This window comes from Engystomops pustulosus, chromosome 2 (assembly GCF_040894005.1).
Source record: "Engystomops pustulosus chromosome 2, aEngPut4.maternal, whole genome shotgun sequence".
NCBI lineage: Eukaryota > Metazoa > Chordata > Amphibia > Anura > Leptodactylidae > Engystomops > Engystomops pustulosus.
In genome coordinates this window covers 44,217,000-44,240,019 of record NC_092412.1, presented here as the reverse complement: position 1 = coordinate 44,240,019, position 23,020 = coordinate 44,217,000, and the positions used below count along the sequence as shown (strand labels likewise).

The following is a 23,020-nucleotide window of genomic DNA, read 5'->3' as shown; positions in this document are numbered from 1 at the left end:
AGAGTCGAGATATTTCACATATTATAGGAAAAAATGTCTTGAAAATATTCCCATTAAGTGTACAACTAAGAGCGCCAGCAGCACGGCTCAGCCGCTATTCACACATAAGGACAGAGGCCACTTTGGTTCAATATGTTAATTTTTTGTAAAAAGTCTGAACTGTAGGGTTTTTTCTTTCTTTCTGAAGGATATAATCCAGCTTCGAATACTTTAAAGGGTATTCTAGATAAGTCCAAGCCCTATAGTAAGTTTTAGAGAATTTAAGGATATAAAATATTAATAGATTAGTATATACTACACTTTACCTAAGGGAACAACTGACTGATGACCATGATTAAGATTCTACCCTCCATTAAAACCTGGAGCCCCTCAGTCTCATTTGCATACAGTCCTTCATTCTGGTGGTAGATTCAATTTAACATAAACCGGTCCGTGGTTATAGGTTGTATGTTAAATGGGAGCAACGGAAAGTTCATCTGCGATCTGCACCTCTGAGTCAATGAAGACATGCGGGCACAGGGTCAATGAAGACATGCGGGCACAGGGTCAATGAAGACATGCGGGCACAGGGTCAATGAAGACATGCAGGCACAGGGTCAATGAAGACATGCGGGCACAGGGTGGGAGCACCTGCTCCACCTATCTGATCAGTTGTATTTTCCTTGCTTTCTAGGATATTTGTACTTGTAGAAATGGATTCTACTTAGCAGCAGACCATCCAAGGCCATCCTGTAGTGACAGGGTTTATCTATAGATCTGTAATAATGTCAGTCACCCTATCAGTCACCCAGCAGAATGAGGACGGCATGTGAGAACATGTGGGGCAGGGCAGCAAAGATTAGGATTAGAGGGCGGCTCAGTTTAGAATATATTACACATCTTATTATGATATGTCCAGTCCCTTCATCATCATCTCTATCAATTAGCTGAAGAAAAGAAGAGCTACAAAGAGAGTCTCTTACTCTGTAGGACCCAACATGTCTGTTCACTGCACAGAAGATCCATTTATCTCAATAGGCTTTATGTAGTGCCTCATTTCTCCATGTGGTGGAGCTGTGGGTAAATGATCACAGGGGCCATTGGAGACCTGATCCTTGGTGACCCAAGCTGTGTCTTCTATGGTTCTCCATGACAGGAGCAGGTATCTACTAATCCTACTAAACTACAAACTGGAGAACATGCCTGCGAGTACAGAAGATTGATCAATGAATTTGAACTTATTTTACAGAATAGGTGGATGCAATTATTAACCATTTGAGACAATGGGGGGGGGGGGGGGGGCGTGCACCAGGAACTTCAGTTTAAGGCCCCATTCACACAAACGTTTTTATACGGCGGTTTGCTACCCATACCCTACCATAGACTGAAAAAAGATAAAGCATGCTCTATCTTTTCTGTACGTACAGTCCGGATGCATGGCTCCCTATGTAGAGGGGAGGGGTGAGGAGAGCTACCCCTCCCCTGCTCCAGCTGGCGCATGGGTCCTGCCCCAAGGCATAGCATACATTTGTGTGAAAGGAGTCTAAATCTGCCATAAAAAAGTTGGCATGGCTTTGTTACTTGGCAGAATAGACTGTTCACCAGGTTTTAAAGCACTAGACCCCTCAGGCAGGGTATGAAATGTGAATCTTTTATGGGAAATCTCTGTAGAGGTAGTGTCACTTCAGAAGCTGTGCTATAGTACCTAGAATCATTGTCAAATTAAAGATTCAGATTACATCTTTCAGATTACATCACACTTGTGAGCTACAGAACCAGAGATACAGCTGCCAATAAAGATCCAGTTGCCGCCTTTACTATAACATTTTAACTGCCTGCTGTCCAGTTCTGTAGCTCACAGAACCATAAGCTTTCAAAAACCTATTTTTATTCAACCCATTAGCTAATAGAGCTAATGTGGGGGGATGATATGTTTTGGACACGCACCTCTTGGCGAAAGTAAAGCGATTATGATCAACATCTATTGCTCTGAAAAAACCTGATACACACAGATAAACTATTGATCTGAAGACAATACTCTGGTTATGGCTTCGCTAGATAATTGATCACTTACTGCCAAGCTCCCTTACAGATTAAACTGGGAACGTCAAGGTATTTTTCTAACTAGTACCCCTTATCCAGTGCCAAGTACCAGCTTAAATAACCATTGACCTCCGATTTCAACAGAAGGTGGTGGTGGTCGCTTCTACCATCTTCAATAATCCTAAGGCTGGTGCCACACGTGACGCTTTGTCTGTGTTTGAAAACGCAAATGCAGACAAAGCCGCGCCTACCTTGGCGGCACGTGGCCCGATCGCATCGGCGTTTCTATGCCTGCGATCGGGAACGAGCCGCCGGTGTTTTGCGTTCATTTTATGCAAAACACCGGCGGCTTGTTCCCGATCGCAGGCGTTTCCATAGAAATGCCGATGAGATTGGGCCGCGGCCCGCCCCGGTAGGCATTTACACGTGTGCTGGAGAGGTGACCCTCCCCCCCCCCTCCATAAGAAACAGCAGCGCATGGCCGCACAGCCGGGAAAAGATAGACCATCCCCTACCTTTTCCTGGTGTATGGCGCGGAACGGTGCCAAACACTGCCGCCGGGCGGCCATTGCCGTCTGTGGGGACGTACATACGGCCACAAATTTGCAGCCACATGCGATTCCCCCCACCTGATTAAATCCTAAGGGTAGGGTCACACGTTGCATTTTGGTTGCATTTTCATTGCATTTTGAAACACATTACAACACCTGAGGAGAGGTGATTTGCCTAATCGTTACTGTTAACACTCCTCTCCTCAGCTGTTGTAATGCGTTTCAAAAGGTATTGAAAACGCAACCAAAGCGCAACGTGTGACCGCACCCCCACAGAGCGGTGAGGAGATGTAAAGCAGACAATCCCTTTCCATTACATAATGTACGTATTATTAGAGCAGGCGGTGTGAGGAGTAGCTTGTGGCCTGTGTGCTGTGTGCCTGCCAGGTCCCTATGATTAAATACCCCATCAGCTGCTCAATCGACATCCTCCAGGAGATGGAGGACCAGTCAAGACTGGTAAGATGGATAAAGGATAATTGATGAAACAGTAAAATGTACGACCTTTAAATATATCCTAAAATATGATCATCGTTTCCTTTGCCAGATATATGCATATCCTCCCGTACTACTCAAACCTTCCATTATATCTTTGACCTAAACTGTCTGTGGTAACCCTCGAAAGCCGCATTGAAAATAAATCAATAAACCTTTATGATGAGAGACTCTCTTAGTGCTCGCTATGCATTCCCAGGAGAGCATTTGCTTAAAAGATTGCTAAATCTATTGTCTTCCTCAGATGCAATAGCCAACACCAATCAATTAAAACCCACAATCCATTTACAGACGAACTCCAAATCGACCTCTGATAAAATCTGCCCACGACTAAAGAAAAATGGTTAAAACTAACATTATAATACTGGCACTCATCAAATATTGTGATGTAGGTGAATATAACGGCCACACAGTTTTGGTCCGTTTTAAAGCATGTGTTTTCAGTCAGTTTGACAAAAACGGATGCGTTTCCAAAAAACGCATGCATTTTCAAAACTCCACGCGTTTTTAACGTACAGAAAACGTATGCTTAAAAACAGACCAAAAACGGATTAAAAATGCCAAGTGTGACACCACCCTTCGGCTACATGCACAGGATGTATGCCCGCCGTATTGTAGTAAGGCGGCTTACATCGGCGCCGGGGTAGAGGAGGAGGGAGAGAGCGCTGTTCAACCTGACCCTCTCCATAGGAATATGGCACACATCGCCGTATTCCGTAGAAAGGTAGGACAAGAGATGAGCGCGCACTAAAATGCTCAAGTGCTCGTTATTCGAGACAAACTTTTCCCGATGCTCGAGTGCTCGTCTCGAATAACGAACCCCATTGAAGTCAATGGGAGACTCAAGCATTTTTCACTGAAAGAACACATTGAAAGAAGAACACTGAAGAACACATTGCAGATGTTTTCAGTGAAAGAACACATTGAAAGAACACTGAAGAACACATTGCAGATGTTTCCGTACATCTGCTAACTTATCCGAAAACACGTGTGCAGAAAGGTGTTCTTCCCAATAGCATGTGAAGAACAATATGTGTGAAGAACACATTGCAGATGTATGGAAACATCTGCAATGTGTTCTTCACTTAAATGATCCTGTGTTCACGGTTTTCATTGTATTCTTCACTGTTCTTCACGGTCTTTTCTTAATTAAATGCTTGATCTCAAGCAGGGGAAATACTCGTCCAAGCAACGAAAAATAAGACCTTGTGCACACCTTTCCATAGTAAATGAAGATTACTTACCAGACTGTGGTTTCCACCTGACTGTCATTCAGCTGCCTATTGTCCAGCTGTGCAAAGAGAGGGAAGAGAACCTGGATACCCCCGATCGAATGGATTGCACTGTGTATGGAGTGCGTTACTATAGCTTTTACATCCTAAATGGGAGACGTAAGGGGAAAAAATAGATATTTAGAGTGATGCATGTATACTTTTAATTTAAGGCTTTGAACACACGTTTTGGTTTTTAGACGTAGAAAAAACACACCATAAAACTTTTTTTTCCCCGCCTAAAACACGACCCCATAGACTTTAATGGGAAATAGAGTTAGCCAAATGCTAGCCGTATTTCTCACCGCACTGTGAACTGGCACCACAAAGCAAAAAATAGAACACATCCTACAGTCTCTCCGTAGAAGTCTATGGTAAAAATAAGGGCCACCTATAGTGGGTTGCCCAGGAGTCCAGGTCGTGTTAGTGGCAGACCACTGTGATACACAAGGCCGTACACAGTCCCTTGGGATACTTGGGTTAAAAGTACTGGTCTTATTCTTATAAAGGGTATCTACAATCAAAATCAAGCATGGATAATCCAGGGACACTTACCCATAGATCCAAGAACTGTGACTGTGGTAATCCTCTTATGTTTGTTATCCATGGTCGACTCCCTTTTACTCCCTCAAAACTACCCCCCCCCCCCCTCTGCCTCTCCTTGATGCAATCTCATGCCAGCAGGAAGATTTAGCGCAGTGGGAGGAGGGAAGTGCTCCTACACAATGTAACAGCCTGTGAAGCTAAAGCACAGAGGGGTTCTGATACATCTTAGAGCCCTTTTGTCTCATTAGCATAATTTTAAAAGTGGATTTTTTAAAAGAAAGGAGGTCATGGAAAACAAATAGAAGATTTCCAATGTCACGGTGCTGGGATCTATGAATAAGTGTCCCTGGTTTATCACGCTTGATATTGATGGCAGATTTTCTTTAAGAATCACGGAATCGTTCAGTTACTTGTGTTCATTATGAAGAGGAGGAGAATATGCAACATGAAGGCAGATAAAGGAGGCCTCGGGTTACATACATGATTGGTTCTTTACGTTTGTGGTTAAGTTGAATTTATATGTAAGTGGGAACTATTTTATAACCCTCATCCTCATAGACTGTAAGCTCTTGTGTCACCCCCTCATCCTCATAGACTATAAGCTCTTGTGTCCCTCCTCATCCTCATAGACTGTAAGCTCTTGTGTCACTCCCTCATCCTCATAGACTGTAAGCTCTTGTGTCACCCCCTCATCCTCATAGACTGTAAGCTCTTGTGTCACCCCCTCATCCTCATAGACTGTAAGCTTTTGTGTCACCCCTGATCCTCATAGACTGTAAGCTCTTGTGTCCCCCTCATACTCATAGACTGTAAGCTCTTGTGTCTCCCCCTCATCCTCATAGACTGTAAGCTCTTGTGTCCCCCCTCCTCCTCATAGACTGTAAGCTCTTGTGTCCCCCCTCATCCTCATAGACTGTAAGCTCTTGTGTCATCCCCTCATCCTCATAGACTGTAAGCTCTTGTGTCACCCCCTCATCCTCATAGTCTGTAAGCTCTTGTGAGCAGGGCCCTCACTCCTATTGTTCCATATGACTGTTTGTTCTTTGTAATGTAATATAGTTTTATTTGTCCCCTATGATTTGTAAAGCGCTACGGAATTTGATGGCGCTATATAAATAAAGATTATTATTATTATAACTGAAGTTCCAGGCAAAAATGTATTTTCAAATGCAAAAATTGGATTTTCAAAATTTTGTGCTGTCATGTGAACAAGAATTATTAATAAAAAGTCATTAAAAAGGCACCTTACAGCTGATGATTTCAGCCTGGGGGTCAGTCTGTAACTAGGGGTCGTCTGTAAGTTGGGTGTTCTTAAGTCTATATAGTGAAGTGCGGCATCATTATCCCAGTGGTGGGACATCGCAGCGCTAACTGCTACAAAATTCTAAATCTCCTTCTGATATTATAATTAAATATCTGCCAATGTGCAATGGGCTATTACTGTATACATGTAGGCTTTGATCATCCAATTCAATGGTTATGCTCTATGATCATTCATGTTGAAGAGCTGGCCTCTCTCTGTTCCTTCAAATGTCATTACTCTTTAAGCAGAATGGGGAGATGTAACATGAATCTGTCTGAAGCAGAAGCTATTTTGAGAATGTGATGTTATGGGTCGGTAAGCAACAGATGTGTCTCCTCTCTGCCTTGGCATTCTCTAAAAATCATACCGTGAATGTGTGCACGGTCAGCTGTTTAGATGCACAAAATAGCTAAACTACTGTCCTCCAAGGAGCTGCTGCTGACCCAACACTAACCCACTCCTCCCTGGCTGAGAAAAAAGATCCCAATGAATGTTAATAGCTCTGTAGTGATCCTTAAAGGTGACCTTTAATAAATATATATAGATATATATATATATATATATATATATATATATATATGTGTGTGTGTATGCGTGCGTGTATGTGTGTGTGTATATATAGTATATATATATTTATACACACATACATACACACTGTATATAACTTATAAAGAAAAAAAAAGCAAACACGTATTACTTTGTGACTGATCCCAATTATATTCTGTACCTGTAACATCAGTGCATGGGGAGAATGCACAAAGATGGAGGCGTTTTCCTTTGGTGACGATTCAAGGCAAAGCTGGGCATCAGTGGCCTTTGCGTTGTAGGTGAAGGCTATACTGCTGGCAAGTTTCCCGTCATATAGGACTTGTTTGTGGTGCTCGGCCAAATGGATGTCACTCTCCGATTTGAACTTGAACGTACTCTGCACAAAGAAAAGGCCACAAAGTATTAGAACAAGCTGGAATACCAAACAATGTTCATTGAAAGTATGAAACAAATCTTAAACTATAAATTTTAGGCCTCATGCACACAACTGTTTTTGGGGGCCATGAGCTATCCGCAAATATTCTGGCTACATCACGGCTCCCACTGAGGTCTATTGTGAATGGAGCATGTACTGTTTCTCACCACACCATAAGTGAGCAAGTTATAGAGCAGATCCCTTTAATACCCTGATTTGCAGGGAAACTGGCCCATTTCCCACAAGCCACAAATCTGAAACAGGCTGCAGACAGGGGATCAATTCCTCCGGTTTGTGGCTCATGTTGCACACATGGTCAAGTCAATGTTAGTATTGGGAAATAGAGATTTCACTGAAAACTCCCATTGGGACATTAATTTTAAAACCTTTAAAAACATAATTCATTAATATACATTATCATGGTCTGCTTTGTATATTTTTATTACACAATGTATATATATTTCGCTAATGAAGTATATAGGAGATGGCGAATGTGCATGATTAGGAGATTTCATAACTCCTATAAACTTTAACAATGGCATCAGATCCCTCCCCCCATTCTCTCCTCAACTTATTCAAGCAAATCCCACCCAGAAGTAGGAGTCCGATGTATGAGAGGATAATATATGAAATTTAAGAACGATATTTGCACATAATGGTGTAGAAAAAGTCACAAATCACTGTGTGCAAAAAGTTTTGTGCAAACTTGTGGCATCAAGGACAATGTGATCAAATCCGTCCATATGTTCATTTACAATAGGGGATGCCAACACAGATCGTTATGTTGCAGCCCTATTGGGGGGATGCCATAAATGAAGTCAGATTGCCAATGAAGAGGGTGTTATAATGTACTCATGACTGATGGTTATACTAAAAAAAGCAGAGCCTTGAGAAGATGGATACAAGGTACATGAAGAATTGTAGTTGTGTTAACTCCAGAGGCAGAAAACAGTGATCAAAGAGCATAACAAGCTGTAATTCCATGAGTGCTCGGGCCGACACGGTTTATACAGATGGAGAAGCCGTTTACACACGCATAACTCCGAGTATTAACAAATACCGCTGGCCTTAATGGAAAGGCCTTGAAGGAGTGTGTATCATGGATCATTGCCTGGATGCACTCAGGACGTCTACCAAGCCGCACTCGGGAATGAAGTCTGTTAAACACCATGACATACTATTATTCTTACTGTACACAGCTTCTCTTATCCTGTTTTAACTTTTTTTTCTATGTCAAGAGGTAACACTTAATTGCCTTCATAAAATCTCGCCAGAAATGATTGACGTGGTTGCCGTGAAACCGTTTGCTGTCAAATTGTCCAAGCATGAATGGATAAGAGACTTCCATAAAGCAAGCTGTCGTTTCCATTTGACATGGTTTTTTTAAAATGTTGCAGGCAGATGACAGCTACATGAAGACAACGAGCAAGACAATGAAAGTGCTTAAAACACGAGTTCATTGACTTGCAATGTGTTTGTCAGGAGTTTATATGCAGGATAGGGGGAGGAAGCTGCTCATTTCTTCTGTACATTATCTCACCGGAAAGAAGAGCAGCACAAAAATGACACAAATCACTTTTTCCTCTCTCATGTGGCTTCCTAGAATGTCAACGGCGACAAGCAATTCATTAGGTGGTTGCAAAAATGGATTGTGATTTCTACAAATAATTGTATTGCCAGATAGAATTATTGGAAAGCGTTTTTTGGCATCGCGTCTCCTCCCTTCTCCAGTTGATAGAAACAAGCTTGGCCCAAGATCTCTAATTCATAGACATGTCAGCATTAGAAATTGATGGGATGTGTCTGAATAGACTCCATGGCGACTGTTGCTGTTGGAAAAATCACTACTGTGACTGCCGAGCAATCTTATAAAGATAAGTACCACCTGCAGGACCCGGTCCTATCTCGAAAACATTGATCTAATGTTGACGGAGTCGAATGGAGAGTTTATTGCACACGTGTGGCCGTTCTCCATTCAGTTGTATTGGGGCACCCAAAAACCATAGATGACCATATCATCATTCGGGGGTCCCAAGGGAAGCGGGTCGGTGCTCCCCTTTTTTTTGTTATACAATCACGTCCCAACGGTAGGACACAGCTCTATCATATATTTACGACAAATCCTGTCACCATACTATAAATATATAATATCCCATTATCTGTTTTTTGTAACTTTAATGTAACGTATTCGGTCTCTCCTTCTGCCTGCAGATTTCACTGCATTTTCCCCCGACAGGTTCACTTTCTGGACCCCATTTACATTAGGGATCAACTGATATTTTAATACGCTAAATTGTTTTGGCTGTGTTCACATGTTACATTTCAATCAGGTTTCAAATCACAATTCAAAAGCTTTGCGCGATTGCATATGCATTTGCACTGAAACCATGCAAAAATATTTGGTGGTCATTCCCGATGCATGCCCATCCCTGTTGCATATTAATTCAGTTTCAAAAGATAATTCAAATGCAAAATGTGTGAATGCAGCCTTAGATATTTCTGGTAATAAGTTACTCCCCGCATTAGGAAGATATGCACACTCTTCCAGGGTTGGGGACAGCAGCCATCGGGTGGACATGCATCAGACAAACAATTATTGAAGGGGAATGGGCAGCGTTCCCGTTTCTGTTAATCAGAAAAGTCACAACACATTAGCATGGGCTCCAACATATCCCCAACCCTGCAACCTTTGACCCAATCCTAGTGGTGGTACTGTTAACACACTAAACCAACAGTACGTCCATATGATCTTGTGGACAGTCTCAAAGCAGACTATAACAACTTTTTATTACATAATTTAAAAAAAAAAGTCCCCTGGTTGTATTGGGCTCTTCTCTGATCATGGGGAATGCGCAATTCAGTGATGAACAGGTCGTGTGCTCACTGTATTTCATAACAATCTAAATAATCATCTACGTTAGTAGATAAAAGATCCCAAGGACCTAAAAGTGTCCATTGTGCCATAGGTGCAGTGCCAAGAAGCTTTGCCTTTGCCTCCTAGAGATAGCACTAGAGAAGAAAACTGAATTATGAACAACAATTATGAACCATGAATAATTATAATATACAGAACATTATGTTCTTTGTGAATAAACTCAAGATCTGTACATTTGTACAAAAGACTAAGTCTATAGACTGGCACATAACAAGCAGTCTGGGAGCAATGGCCGTGTTCTCAGGCAGAAAATTCCTGATTATTTGTCACTTTGTTTTCTTTGGTACACATAAAGAACACGACTGCAACAACTAAAATTACAGTCAAGAAAGCAAGAAGGTGACGGACGGCAGAGTGACCTCTATTTCAAGAGGCGAGAGAGTTAAGATACAAAGATGCACAAATAATTATTCCAACAAAAGTAAAAAAGAACTCATAAAAAAGGAGAGAATAAAAATCACTATATCTGAGAGAGTTTATTTCTGCAATAGGTCACGACTTAAAGATGGTGGGATCTGACCCCTACTGATTTGGTGCTCCCTATCTTGAGGGGTCCATCCTACAATTATCCTAAAACATGGCTAGCATAAAATTTCTTCCTTCAGCCCTCCAAGAGGATTTGGGGGTTGGGAAGAACAGCCACGAATGAGCATCTGAAGGACATTTATTGAAGTTACTCTACATCCAGAAAACCAAATTCAACTATATGTTAGGAATTAACAGTCTTACATAGTTTGGCAATTATTTTGCATTATTAACCTACACCATCAGGTTTTCCCCAAAAAAAGTCCAGAGACACCTGGGGGAAGTACATATATGTTCCAGGGTCAATATCTGCAAAGAGTTTGTATGTTCTCTCCTGTTTGTGTGGGTTTCCTCCGGGCCCTCCGGTTTCCTCCCACACTCCAAAACATACTGGTAGGTTGATAAGATTGTGAGCCCCATGGAGACATGGGACTGATTTGGCAAGTTCTGTGCAGAGCTGCGTAATCTGTGTGCGCTATATAAATAAAGGAATTATTATTCACTTTCCAATGTCTAAGTTCAAGGCAGTGGTGGGGGCAAATTTGTGAGTAACAGGAAGATTTCCAGCAGAAGTCAGCGGCCCTTTTAGGAAAAGCCCAAAGGAAGAGGCGCTTAAAGAAGCAGGTGTGGAAAATAATGGGTGAGCACATACCACTGAGAGGTGCTACTCTTTTTTTCCCACTTCACTACTGGTTTGGACATAGAAAAACTGAATGTTTGAATGCACCCTTAAAGCTGAATAGAAGGCACCAGGTGATAAAGGAGATTTGTACATAATGTCAAAAAGTCAAAAAATCAAAAGTCCTAGGACACCCTTTGATTCGGAAACACAAGGGAAAATGACCAGCCAGTAATGGTTGAGTGTGACCTATCTTACAGGCTATGTCCAGGGTTATGTTTGGAACATGGTTGCCATCTTGAATTTGCAACTCTGGTCTTGTGACAAGGTACATAACCAACTTCCGACTAGAAAAACCTGCCCTTGATCCTATAAGGCGGCTATTAAGATGGCAGACATGATCTATGCATAGCCCCCCTCACCCATTATTTGCTGGGGTATCAGCAAGTGTAGGTTATGTCTGCTCTAAATGTTTGATATTCAAATACCATGAAGAAAAGAAGGACCAACCACAGGGTTAGGCACCAACAAATCTACGCAAAGGAGTTGCAGGAGTCACATGGTTAACCTCCAGGTAGAACTAATGCTCCTTCAACTCAGAGGAAGGAAATTAATCCCCCACTTTAATAAAGCATTTTCAAACTTTACTTTTCCAGCCACGATCTCTGTTCAGTCGCTAATAGGTTATTAGCTTAAACATTCCATTTCTTTCTCGGAGATAAGGAACGTTCTATATTTAGCCAGAAATAAAAAGACATCAAACATTTTAAATCTCTTCCCCTTTTCTTTGCCAAGTGAACCAAGAATGTCATATTTAATCATGTTTGGAATTCTCTTCCATTGGTTTAGTTCTCCAATTCATTTGGCGTATCCTCCCGGCGGACCAAGTAGACTTAATGAACTGCAAAGTCGCTACAGGGATCACCGCATTGATTGGGAGATTTCGGGTTACGTAATGTCCCAACTCAATCTATTAAAACCTTTTGTAAATAAGGGACCGCAAACAAAGCACTTTCCGGGGATATCAAGCCAATTATCTAGTAAAATAAACTTTTATTCTTTTTAATTTTGTGTAATAAGGACAGGAAAAATTTCCAGAAAAAAGTAATTTTTTTTACTGCAGTTACAGTAAATAGGACATTTTATACACTGATTGACTGCCTCTAAGCTAAATATATATTAATAAATATGAGTTTCTTGTCTCCTCTTTGGAGTCTGTTCCTACTATGTTCTATCGCAACATGGAAATCGCTGACACCATAAAGCAAGTGCGGAAGGCAAATCAAGAGGTAACCAGGTTGACCAGATGTCCTTTCTAGAATTCCCACTTCTTTTGTAAATTCTTGACAATTTACCTGTCATGTGAAAATTAGCAGAGAAGAGTCAAATTTTGCCTACAGTTTAGAGGCTGTAGGAGGGAGTGTCATTTCAGTTCTATAGTACCAAGAAAAATGCTTGGTGTCTTATTAAGGTAAGGAAAGATTCTCATCACAGATACAGACATCCAGACTGGTGCTCAATATGTGAATCTCAATATATTCCCCCAATGTCTAACTGCATTTATCTAAAATTCTGTAGATCACAGAACCACAAACCTGATTTTCTGAAAGATAAAATTCTTATTTTTTAAAATGACACCAAAAGTATGTTTCTAAGTACTATAGAACCGAAGATAGGGGTGTCTGAGGGTGGCTAATTTAATATGGTAAAATCTGGATATGGTGCCTTTTAAAAGGGATCCCATCATGAGTATTTAGGCCCACAAACTACTGCCAAAATATTATCCAGATCAGTGACAGGATCACAATGATGTCCTCCTATAATCCAGCAGAGAACGGAAGAGACTTTTAAATGCTATGTACAAATGAACAGGATGACCTCGCCCTGGCTTAATAGATGTTCCATAGACCAGATACATCCTTCCATGTTTGGGTGACAGCAGCTAAAAGGTAGCTTATGATGGTATGGTAGTCCTATTAGTTGTAAAAAAAAAAAAAAGGGACACTTTAGATGATCACCACGTCAGTGTGATCCGGGCACTGTCCTGGATATCGGGTTGGTGACAACTTTTGAGTCTAAATCCTGAAAAACATTTCCTTTTAACCATGCTCCCCCTTTTTATTATGCCACTAAGCTATTGATTCAGAATACTTCCAATATGAAAATGGAGACAAATAATTGTAGCACGCAAGACTCCCGAGGAATCAGCTCTTTTTAGAAGTGACGCACATGGCGGAAAGGTTTGCTGGAGTGTTACCTAGCATGAGACATTGATATATGGTTTGCTCCTTGGTTCATATTGATTAGCAATGTATATTATTTGTGTAGTGTATCTAGGATAGGGGATACAATACAAGCTGATTGGCTGCTGAGACCCCCGCCGATCACAAGAACAGGACCCCCAAGCAGACTAGAGAACAGGGGTTCATTCCTCACTAATGGGTGGAGCAGCAGATCGAGAGCGCGTGAACCGTCACTCCATTCAGTAGTATAGAGGGGTCGGGAATTGCTCAGCAGAGTGCTCGGCTATCTATGGCAGTCTCGTTGACAATAAATGAGTGCTGAAGATAGCCTGTGCACTTAAAAAATTCCTATCTTTATTCTTCTGGTGGGTCTCAGCAGTTGAACCCTTGCCAATAAATTTGTTATCACATAACTTCTTAACCGGGTACAACCCCCTTAAAAGAATCTTTCTATTTTTGCTTAAAAGAAAAAAAAAAAAAAGTTGTTACATATTTGATTTTTTGATGTGCAACTTTCTGTTTTCCATACTAGCGTAACATAATTTGTTTTTAGTCTAAAGGGTTGCACACTGATCGTGTTTCAACTAGAATATTTCTCACACCTGACTATTGCACTCAATGGGGCTCATTTACTAAGGGTTTCACAACGATTTCCGATTAGCACCGAATTTAACAGTGGTTTTTGGCGCACGTGATCGGATTTTGACGCAGCGGTGCCAGCTTTCACGCGACACAAATTGGGGGTCGGGCCGACGGATTCGGACAACGCGCAGTATTTAACATCGTAAATTGTGTCGCAACACACTTACAAGCACCGCAAAGAAGAAAGTGAACTCCATCGGTCCTCAGCGGGGAAGCAACAGATGCAGGATCTTGGGCGCATGATGTTGGTGAATCGCACCGGACTACATCTTCGTTGAACTGTCTGGATCGGGGATTGTGACATGACCGGGTAAGTAAATGTGCTCCAATATTGTATGTCAAATGTTTTGTCACAAAGGGCTCTTTCACATTGGTGTATGTTTTTCATGTCCGAGGTTCAGTGATTTCCACGGATGCCTCACAAAGCCATCGTTTTCTATGGGTGTTTTTACATTGGCTTGAATTTTTACTGATCCGTTGTCTGTGAAAAAAATTATTATTTCACTGATGCGGATCACAAAAGGCAATAGAAATCTGTGGGTCCGCAAAGAAAACTGATTAAACATCAGTTATTTTTTCACTGATGAGGCTAAAAACCAGGAGTCATGTTTTCAAAGCAATGTTTAATCTTCAGGTTTTTTTTTTGCAGACACGAGACCACACGGAAGAATAACAGAGATCCAACGAAGACCAAACGGATGTGGAACTGAAGCTGAGCACCAACACCAATGTTAAAGATCCCTAAGGCTCTGATACTGTGTTTGTGTTGTTAGTAGCTCCATGTCTATGATAAAAACATTTATATTCTAGGATTGCAACTGGACTTCTGTGAGAGATCTCTTCACTAAGCACATAATACTATCCAAAGCTTTCCTCAAACAAACTAATAGGTTAAAAAAAAACAAGGTGCAGAATATTTTATACAAAGTACAAATATGTACATACAGAAAAATGACAAAGCAGACCCCTGTTACTCATTTATCGATGAATGAATTTTTCCAACACAAGATTTTATGGTTTTTCAGATGCATTTTTTGATGTTCAAACTAGGAGTAGAGTAAAAATAGTAGGAGTAGTAGCACCTTTCTATTATATGTTTTTACTAGAGATGAGCGAACATGCTCGTCCGAGCTTGATGCTCGTTCGAGCATTAGCGTACTCGAAACTGCTCGTTGCTCGGACGAATACTTCGCCCGCTCGAGAAAATGGCAGCTCCCGCCGTTTTGCTTTTTGGCGGCCAGAAACAGAGCCAATCACAAGCCAGGAGACTCTGCACTCCACCCAGCATGACGTGGTACCCTTACACGTCGATAGCAGTGGTTGGCTGGCCAGATCAGGTGACCCTGGGATAGACTAGCCGCTACCCGCGCTGCTCGGATCATTCTGTGTCTGGATGCCGCTAGGGAGAGAGCTGCTGCTGGTCAGGGAAAGCGTTAGGGTGTTCTATTAGCTTACTGTTAGGCAGGAGTGATTCTCAAAGAACCCAACAGCCCTTCTTAGGGCTACAATAACGTTCTACTTTTTTTTTTTTTTTTATTTGCATCTAGTACCATTTTGTGAGGAATTAGCAGGGGGACTTGCTACCGTTGTGTTTAGCTCTTAGTGGCACACATATCCACCTCAAACACCAAAGTGGGAAAATTTAGTAGGGGTTGGATTTCAATTAGGCACAGTCTGCCATTTTTCCTTTTTTATTTTACGTTTATTTTGTTTAATAACTCAGTGTCATCTCATCTGGCATAGTAGTGTGCTTTCATACTTGGCTAGAAAATAGCCATAGGAGAATCCAAACGGCTTACGCCTACAGTAGCGTTATATATTTGATTTCTGGTTGATCTGCTGGTGGCTGTACTTGCTGCAGTGCATCTACTAGCCAATTGTCAGCAATTTGTAGTGAGACTTGCGACCGCTGTGTTTTGCGCTTAGTGACGCACATATCCATTGCAAAGACCGAAGTGGGAAAATTTAGTAGGGGTTGGATTTCAATTAGGCACAGTCTGCCATTTGTCCTTTTTTATTTTACGTTTATTTTGTTTAATAACTCGGTGTCATCTCATCTGGCATAGTAGTGTGCTTTCATACTTGGCTAGAAAATAGCCATAGCAATAGGATAGCATTGTTTGGTTTTAAAAACTCAAAAACACAAAAAAAAAAAAAAAAAAACACAAAAAAAAGTTAAAAAAAAATTAAAGCTATAACTCTCATTTTAAAAATGTTTAACCCGAGGGCTAGGGGTAGAGGACGAGGGCGGGGACGTGGGCGTCCAACTACTGCAGGGGTCAGAGGCCGTGGTCCTGGGCGGGGTGAGACACCACCTGCTTATGAGGGAGCAGGGGAACGCCGCAGAGCTACACTCCCTAGGTTCATGTCTGAAGTTACTGGGACTCGTGGTAGAGCACTGTTGAGGCCAGAACAGTGCGAACAGGTGATGTCGTGGATTGCTGACAATGCTTCGAGCAATTTGTCCACCAGTCAGTCTTCCACGCAGTCCACCCATGTCACCGAAATCGCCACTCCTCCAGCTCCTGCACCTCAGCCTCCTCCCCCCCAGTCTGCCCCCTCCCAGGAAAATTTGGCATTTGAACCGGCATACTCTGAGGAACTGTTTTCTGGACCCTTCCCACAGTCACAAACCACTTGTCCGGTTGCTGCTGAGCAATTTTCCGATGCCCAGGTTTTCCACCAGTCACAGTCTGTGGGTGATGATGACCTTCTTGACGTAGTGGAAGTGTGTAAAGAGGTGTCCGACGATGAGGAGACACGGTTGTCAGACAGTGGGGAAGTTGTTGTCAGGGCAGGAAGTCCGAGGGGGGAGCAGACTGAGGGATCGGAGGATGATGAGGTGACAGACCCAAGCTGGGTTGAGAGGCCGGGTGAACACAGTGCTTCTGAGACGGAGGAGAGTCCTCGACCAGAACAGGTTGGAAGAGGCAGTGGTGGGGCCAGACGGAGAGGCAGGGCCAGAGCTGGTGCATCAGCGCCAAATGTGTCAACTAGTGAAGCTCCCGTGGCGAGGGCTCTTGCAGCGAGGGCTAGATCTTCAGAAGTCTGGAGGTTCTTTAAGGAAACACCGGATGACCGACGGACTGTGGTGTGCAACATTTGCCAAACCAGGCTCAGCAGGGGTTCCACCACTACTAGCTTAACTACCACCAGTATGCGCAGGCATATGAATGCTAAACACCCCACTCAGTGGCAACAAGCCCGTTCACCTCCGGCCGTGCACACCACTGCTCCTTCCCCTGTGTCAGCTGATAGTCAGCCCCCTGCCCAGGACCCTGCCACAAAAACCCCATCGTCGCCTCCACGATCCGCCACAGCATCCACCAGCGTTCAGCTCTCCATACCCCAGACGCTGGAGCGGAAACGCAAATATAGTGCAACCCACCCGCACGCCCAAGCCCTTAATGTGCACATCTCCAGATTGCTTAGCCTGGAGATGCTGCCCTATAGGCTAGTAGAGACCGAGGCCTTTCGCAACCTCATGGCGGCGGCCGCCCCTCGGTATTCGGTCCCCAGCCGCCACTACTTTTCCCGATGTGCCGTCCCAGCCCTGCACCAGCACGTGTCAGACAACATCACCCGTGCCCTGACCAACGCCGTTTCTGACAAGGTCCACCTGACCACGGACACGTGGACGAGTGCTGCCGGGCAGGGCCACTATATATCGCTGACGGCACATTGGGTTAACTTGGTGGAGGCTGGGACCGAGTCTGACCCTGGGGCTGGTCATATACTGCCGACGCCGAGGATTGCGGGGCCTACCTCGGTCCAGGTGTTTCAGGCCTACTATGCCTCCTCCTCCTCCCACCCCTCCTCCACCTCCTCCTCCGAACTACCATCCGTGGGCACGGCGCCATCAGTCGGTAGCTCTAGGCACAGCAGCAGTGCCGTTGCTAAGCGACAGCAGGCGGTGCTCAAACTGCTGAGCCTAGGCGATAAAAGGCACACCGCCCAAGAGCTATTACAGGGCATCACGGCGCAGACTGATCTGTGGCTGGCACCGCTGAACCTGAAGCCAGGCATGGTTGTGTGTGACAACGGCCGTAACCTGGTGGCGGCTCTGCAACTCGGCAGACTGACACATGTGCCATGCCTGGCCCATGTGTTAAATCTGATAGTTCAGCGTTTCCTCAAGACATACCCCAATCTGTCAGATTTGCTCACGAAGGTGCGCCGCATCTGTGCGCATTTCAGGAAGTCCAGCACAGATGCTGCCACTCTCAGGGCAGCGCAGCGCCGCCTCCAACTGCCCGCTCACCGACTGTTGTAGGACGTGCCCACGAGGTGGAATTCAACACTGACCATGTTATCCAGAGTTTACCAGCAGCGCCGAGCCATTGTAGACTGCCAGATGTCAACTTCCACCAGAACTGGTAGTCAGGTCAGTCAGCTTCCTCAAGTCTACAATGAGGAGTGGACGTGGATGTCTGATATCTGTCAGGTGCTGAGTAACTTTGAGGAGTCAACACAGATGGTCAGTGGCGATGCCGCCATCATCAGCCTCACCATCCCGCTGCTTGGCCTGTTGAAAAACTCTCTGATCAGCATGAAGTCGGAAGCTTTGCGCTCGTCACAAGAGACGGGGGAAGAAGATTCCCTTGTTGATAGCCAAAGCACCCTTAGGTCTGTTTCTCAGCGCATATCGGAGGAGGTGGAGGTGGAGGAGGATGAGGAGGAAGAGGAGGAGAATGTTGGCGAGACACAAGAGGGGACCATTGTTGAGTCCTTTACTGTTCAGCGTGTATGGGCAGAAGAAGAGGAGTTGGAGGAGGAGGAAATGGACAGTCAGGCCAGTGAGGGGAGTGAATTCTTACGCGTTGGTACTCTGGCGCATATGGCAGATTTCATGCTAGGCTGCCTATCCCGTGACCCTCGCGTTCAAAGAATTTATTCCAGCACCGATTACTGGGTGTTCATTCTCCTGGACCCACGGTACAAGCAAAATCTTTCCACTCTCATCCCTGCAGAGGAAAGGAGTGTGAGAATGCATGAATACCAGCAGGCCCTGGTGCACAAGCTGAAACAGTATTTCCCTTCTGACAGCGCTAGCGGCAGAGTGCGTAGTTCTGCGGGACAAGTAGCGAGGGAGAGTAGGCGAGCAGGCAGCTTGTCCAGCACTGGCAAGGGTACGCTTTACAAGGCTTTTGCCAGCTTTATGTCACCCCAGCAAGACACTGTCACCTGTCCCCAGTCTCGGCAGAGTAGGGCTGATCTTTACAGAAAGATGGTGAGGGAGTACGTAGCTGACCATACCATCGTCCTAAATGATCACACAGCTCCCTACAACTACTGGGTTTCAAAGCTGGACATGTGGCACGAACTGGCGCTGTACGCCTTGGAGGTTCTTGCCTGCCCTGCCGCTAGCGTCTTGTCCGAGCGGGTTTTCAGTGCAGCTGGTGGCATCATCACCGATAAGCGTACACACCTGTCGACTGAAAGCGCTGACAGGCTGACGCTTATTAAGATGAATAAAGCCTGGATTTCTCATAATTTCCAATCTCCACCAGGTGAAGGAAGCTCAACCTGAATAATTGATCCACTCCTCCTCCTCCTCCTCCTCATTTTCCTCCTTCTCCTCCTCTTTGTACAGTAAAGCAGAGGAAACTGGCTATTTTTTGACAGGGCCCACTGGCTCTTGCTATAGTACTTTATGCATTTAATTTTTCTGGAGGGCCACCGACCCGGTCCTCTGTTTTAAACAATTTTTGGGAGTGCCACATACAGGCACTCAATCTATTCAATTTTTCTGGAGGGCCACCGACCCGTTCCTCTGTTTTAAACAATTTTTGGGAGTGCCACATACAGGCACTCAATCTATTCTATTTTTCTGGAGGGCCACCTACCTGCTCCTCTGGTTTGAAAACTTTTTGGGACTGCCACATACAGGCACTCAATCGATTCCATTTTTCTGGAGGGCCACCTACCTGCTCCTCTGGTTTGAAAACTTTTTGGGACTGCCACATACAGGCACTCAATCTATTCTATTTTTCTGGAGGGCCACCTACCTGCTCCTCTGGTTTGAAAACTTTTTGGGACTGCCACATACAGGCACTCAATCTATTCAATTTTTCTGGAGGGCCACCTACCTGCTCCTCTGGTTTGAAAACTTTTTGGGACTGCCACATACAGGCACTCAATCTATTCAATTTTTCTGGAGGGCCACCTACCTGCTCCTCTGGTTTGAAAACTTTTTGGGACTGCCACATACAGGCACTCAATCTATTCTATTTTTCTGGAGGGCCACCTACCTGCTCCTCTGGTTTGAAAAATTTTTGGGACTGCCACATACAGGCACTATCCAAATTAAATTGTCTCCATAGCAGCCTCCACACGTTGTCTCCATTGCTACCTCCAAATGTCGTCCATATAGCTGCCTCCATACATCGTCCCTTTATCAAACGAGGTGTGTCAGGCAGAAATTTGGGTTGTTTTCATGGATTCCACATCAAAGTTGTTAACTTTGTCGCCACCCAGCTGTGTTATCCACAAAATATACTAATAAACTTTTATCATTTACCAATATTATTTCAGCGCTTCTTGCGCATCTGTTTACATTCCCCTCACCCGCCATATCCTAAACTTATAAGAACGCTACTACACTTGATCTTATACAAAAGGTTCTTAGAAGTGCTGTTTGGGGAGTAGCCTAGAGACAGGGGCTTGGATTGGCGAAAGCTCGCCTGGCAGCGGAGCGCCAACTCCATGCCAAGATCCAACTAACATAGTTTTAACTGCAGCACCTTTAATCTACTACTAGTTCACTGCCTCCATACATGGTCCCCTTATCAAACGAGCTGTGTCAGGCAGAATTTTGGGTTGTTTTCATGGCTTCCATGTTAACTTTGTCGCCACCCTGCTGTGTAATCCACAAAATATACTGGCAAACTTTTATCATGTACCGATATTATTTGAGCGCTTCTTGCTCACCTCCTTTGGTTCCTCTCTGCCACCCATTGGTTTGAAGCCTTAGTCCATTTAGGGTATGTCGCCATGCCACTCTCTAGCCTGCTGCCGCTGCCTCTGCATGCCGTCCCCTATAGTGTCAGGGTCAATTATTGCATGTTTTAGATGCTATCTAGCTTCATTCTGTCACTCTGTCATGGCCATGCTGTTGCCCATAATTTTGGCATAATGGTGCGATTAAGCAGCCTCAGAGGCATCCATGCATGCTGCCCCTGCTGTTTCCTGTCCATTTCCGTGGTGTTTCCATCCTTTTCTGAGGTTCCCAGGTGTTTGGCCAAGCTTCCCTGTGCAGAGCCTTGGTCCCCTTGAAAAATGCTCGAGTCTCCCATTGACTTCAATGGGGTTCGTTATTCGAGACGAGCACTCGAGCATCGGGAAAAGTTCGTCTCGAATAACGAGTACCCGAGCATTTTAGTGCTCGCTCATCTCTAGTTTTTACCCTTTATTATCCAGACCCGATTTTGGCTTCTAAAGAACTGAACGTGCATCCGCACCCTTAGGGAGATGTCACACGTGGCGTTTTTGGTCCGTTTTAGAACATGTGTTTTCAGTCCGTTTAAAAACGGACCAAAAACACCACGTGTGGCATTACCCTTAGAGATAAAGTCAAACAATAGAAAAGTGTAATTGAATGTTGCTTGTACAATGTGCTACCTGCCTTCAATAACCTTATATTATGTCAGAATCTTCCAGATACTCGCACACCATATGTTGTTCAGTGGAATAGACGTAATAAGATGGCTAAATATTTAATAGCCATACACATAGGTACTGAAATAAACACACAAAAACGCCAGGAACATGCCCTTAATTGACAATGCACAAGTAATCAGCTAAGAACGGAGAGAAATCAATAGCCAATCAATGTTGATTTAGAACGGGATGGAAAGTTCTGGATGCGAGATGATGACAAGGAGGATAATTTATTGTAACCAAGTAAATAGAGGAATACAAGCCGCATCACAGGGAGATATTCCAGCACACAGCATCTCCATGTTCTATATTATTACTGGAGAAGATAAAATGATTTGTGACTGGGCATAGAAAATCAATGTTTAGTGTGTATTTCGCTAGTTTATTCCAAGGGTGAGAAGGAAGCAAAAATCTATCAGTCCCCAAGGCTGCGGAATTCTGATGTTTATAGGAAAAGCTGTTACCAGAATGTACGGAGAGAGAAAATGTGAGGAAATGGATGCTGCATGGTATAACACGAGATTTACTGTCTGTATGGACACTACTGGGGGACATTTATCGTACAACAGCGTATGATATAAGCCCTGCACATCCGCTGTGCTGTATACAATTCTATGCCAGTCCCTGTCTGGTGTCCAACTGCTCTATTACCTGCGCAGACTATAGCGGATGTGCAGGGGCAGGAATGGTGCGGCCCACTCTACTGCCAGAAATGCCCCCTTTACACCCCCCATGCCTACTTGGCGTGGAGCTGGCAGAAAGGGGGAAAATAATTGCAATTACTAGCGTTTCAAAAGGAATAGCTATTATTTCAGGACTCCTCTACCCCACCGCACAAAAAATTCTCCCCCTACTGCATTTTTGATCCACTACACAGCTTTGGCACATTGCATTGTGTTAAATTGCCCTTTTACGTTAAGCCCCAAGCTTTTGAACTCAGCCTAACCCGGTGTCAAGACACAGAATGGAGGATATTCTGCAAGCTGATCAAGAATTCAGAAGTAATTTGCACCAAAAAAAGGGTCTAAACCCCCTAATAAATTTGACGCAAGGCATTTTAGACAGGTTTTGAGCACTTTTCCTGACTAGCGCAAACAAGGAGTCGGACCTTTGAAAAAGGAGGTGTGACTTCCAAGGAAGAATTCCTTACGGAAAAAATTAAGTTGGTGCATCAAAAACAATATAAAGAAGTTAAAAATGTTAAGTGGGGAACTAAAGCAACTAATAGATGATGCAAAGTAGGAC

At 43.8% G+C, this 23,020-nt stretch overlaps 1 protein-coding gene across 1 annotated transcript in view; it reads right to left on the bottom strand.

Annotated features, from left to right (window-relative positions):
- The window catches only part of NBEA (neurobeachin), a 429,733-nt gene that overhangs the window by 295,655 nt on the left and 111,058 nt on the right, over nt 1–23,020 (bottom strand). The window contains 2 exon segments of the mRNA XM_072134427.1: nt 4,313–4,446; nt 6,916–7,113. Coding sequence (XP_071990528.1) covers nt 4,313–4,446; nt 6,916–7,113 — 332 coding nt within the window.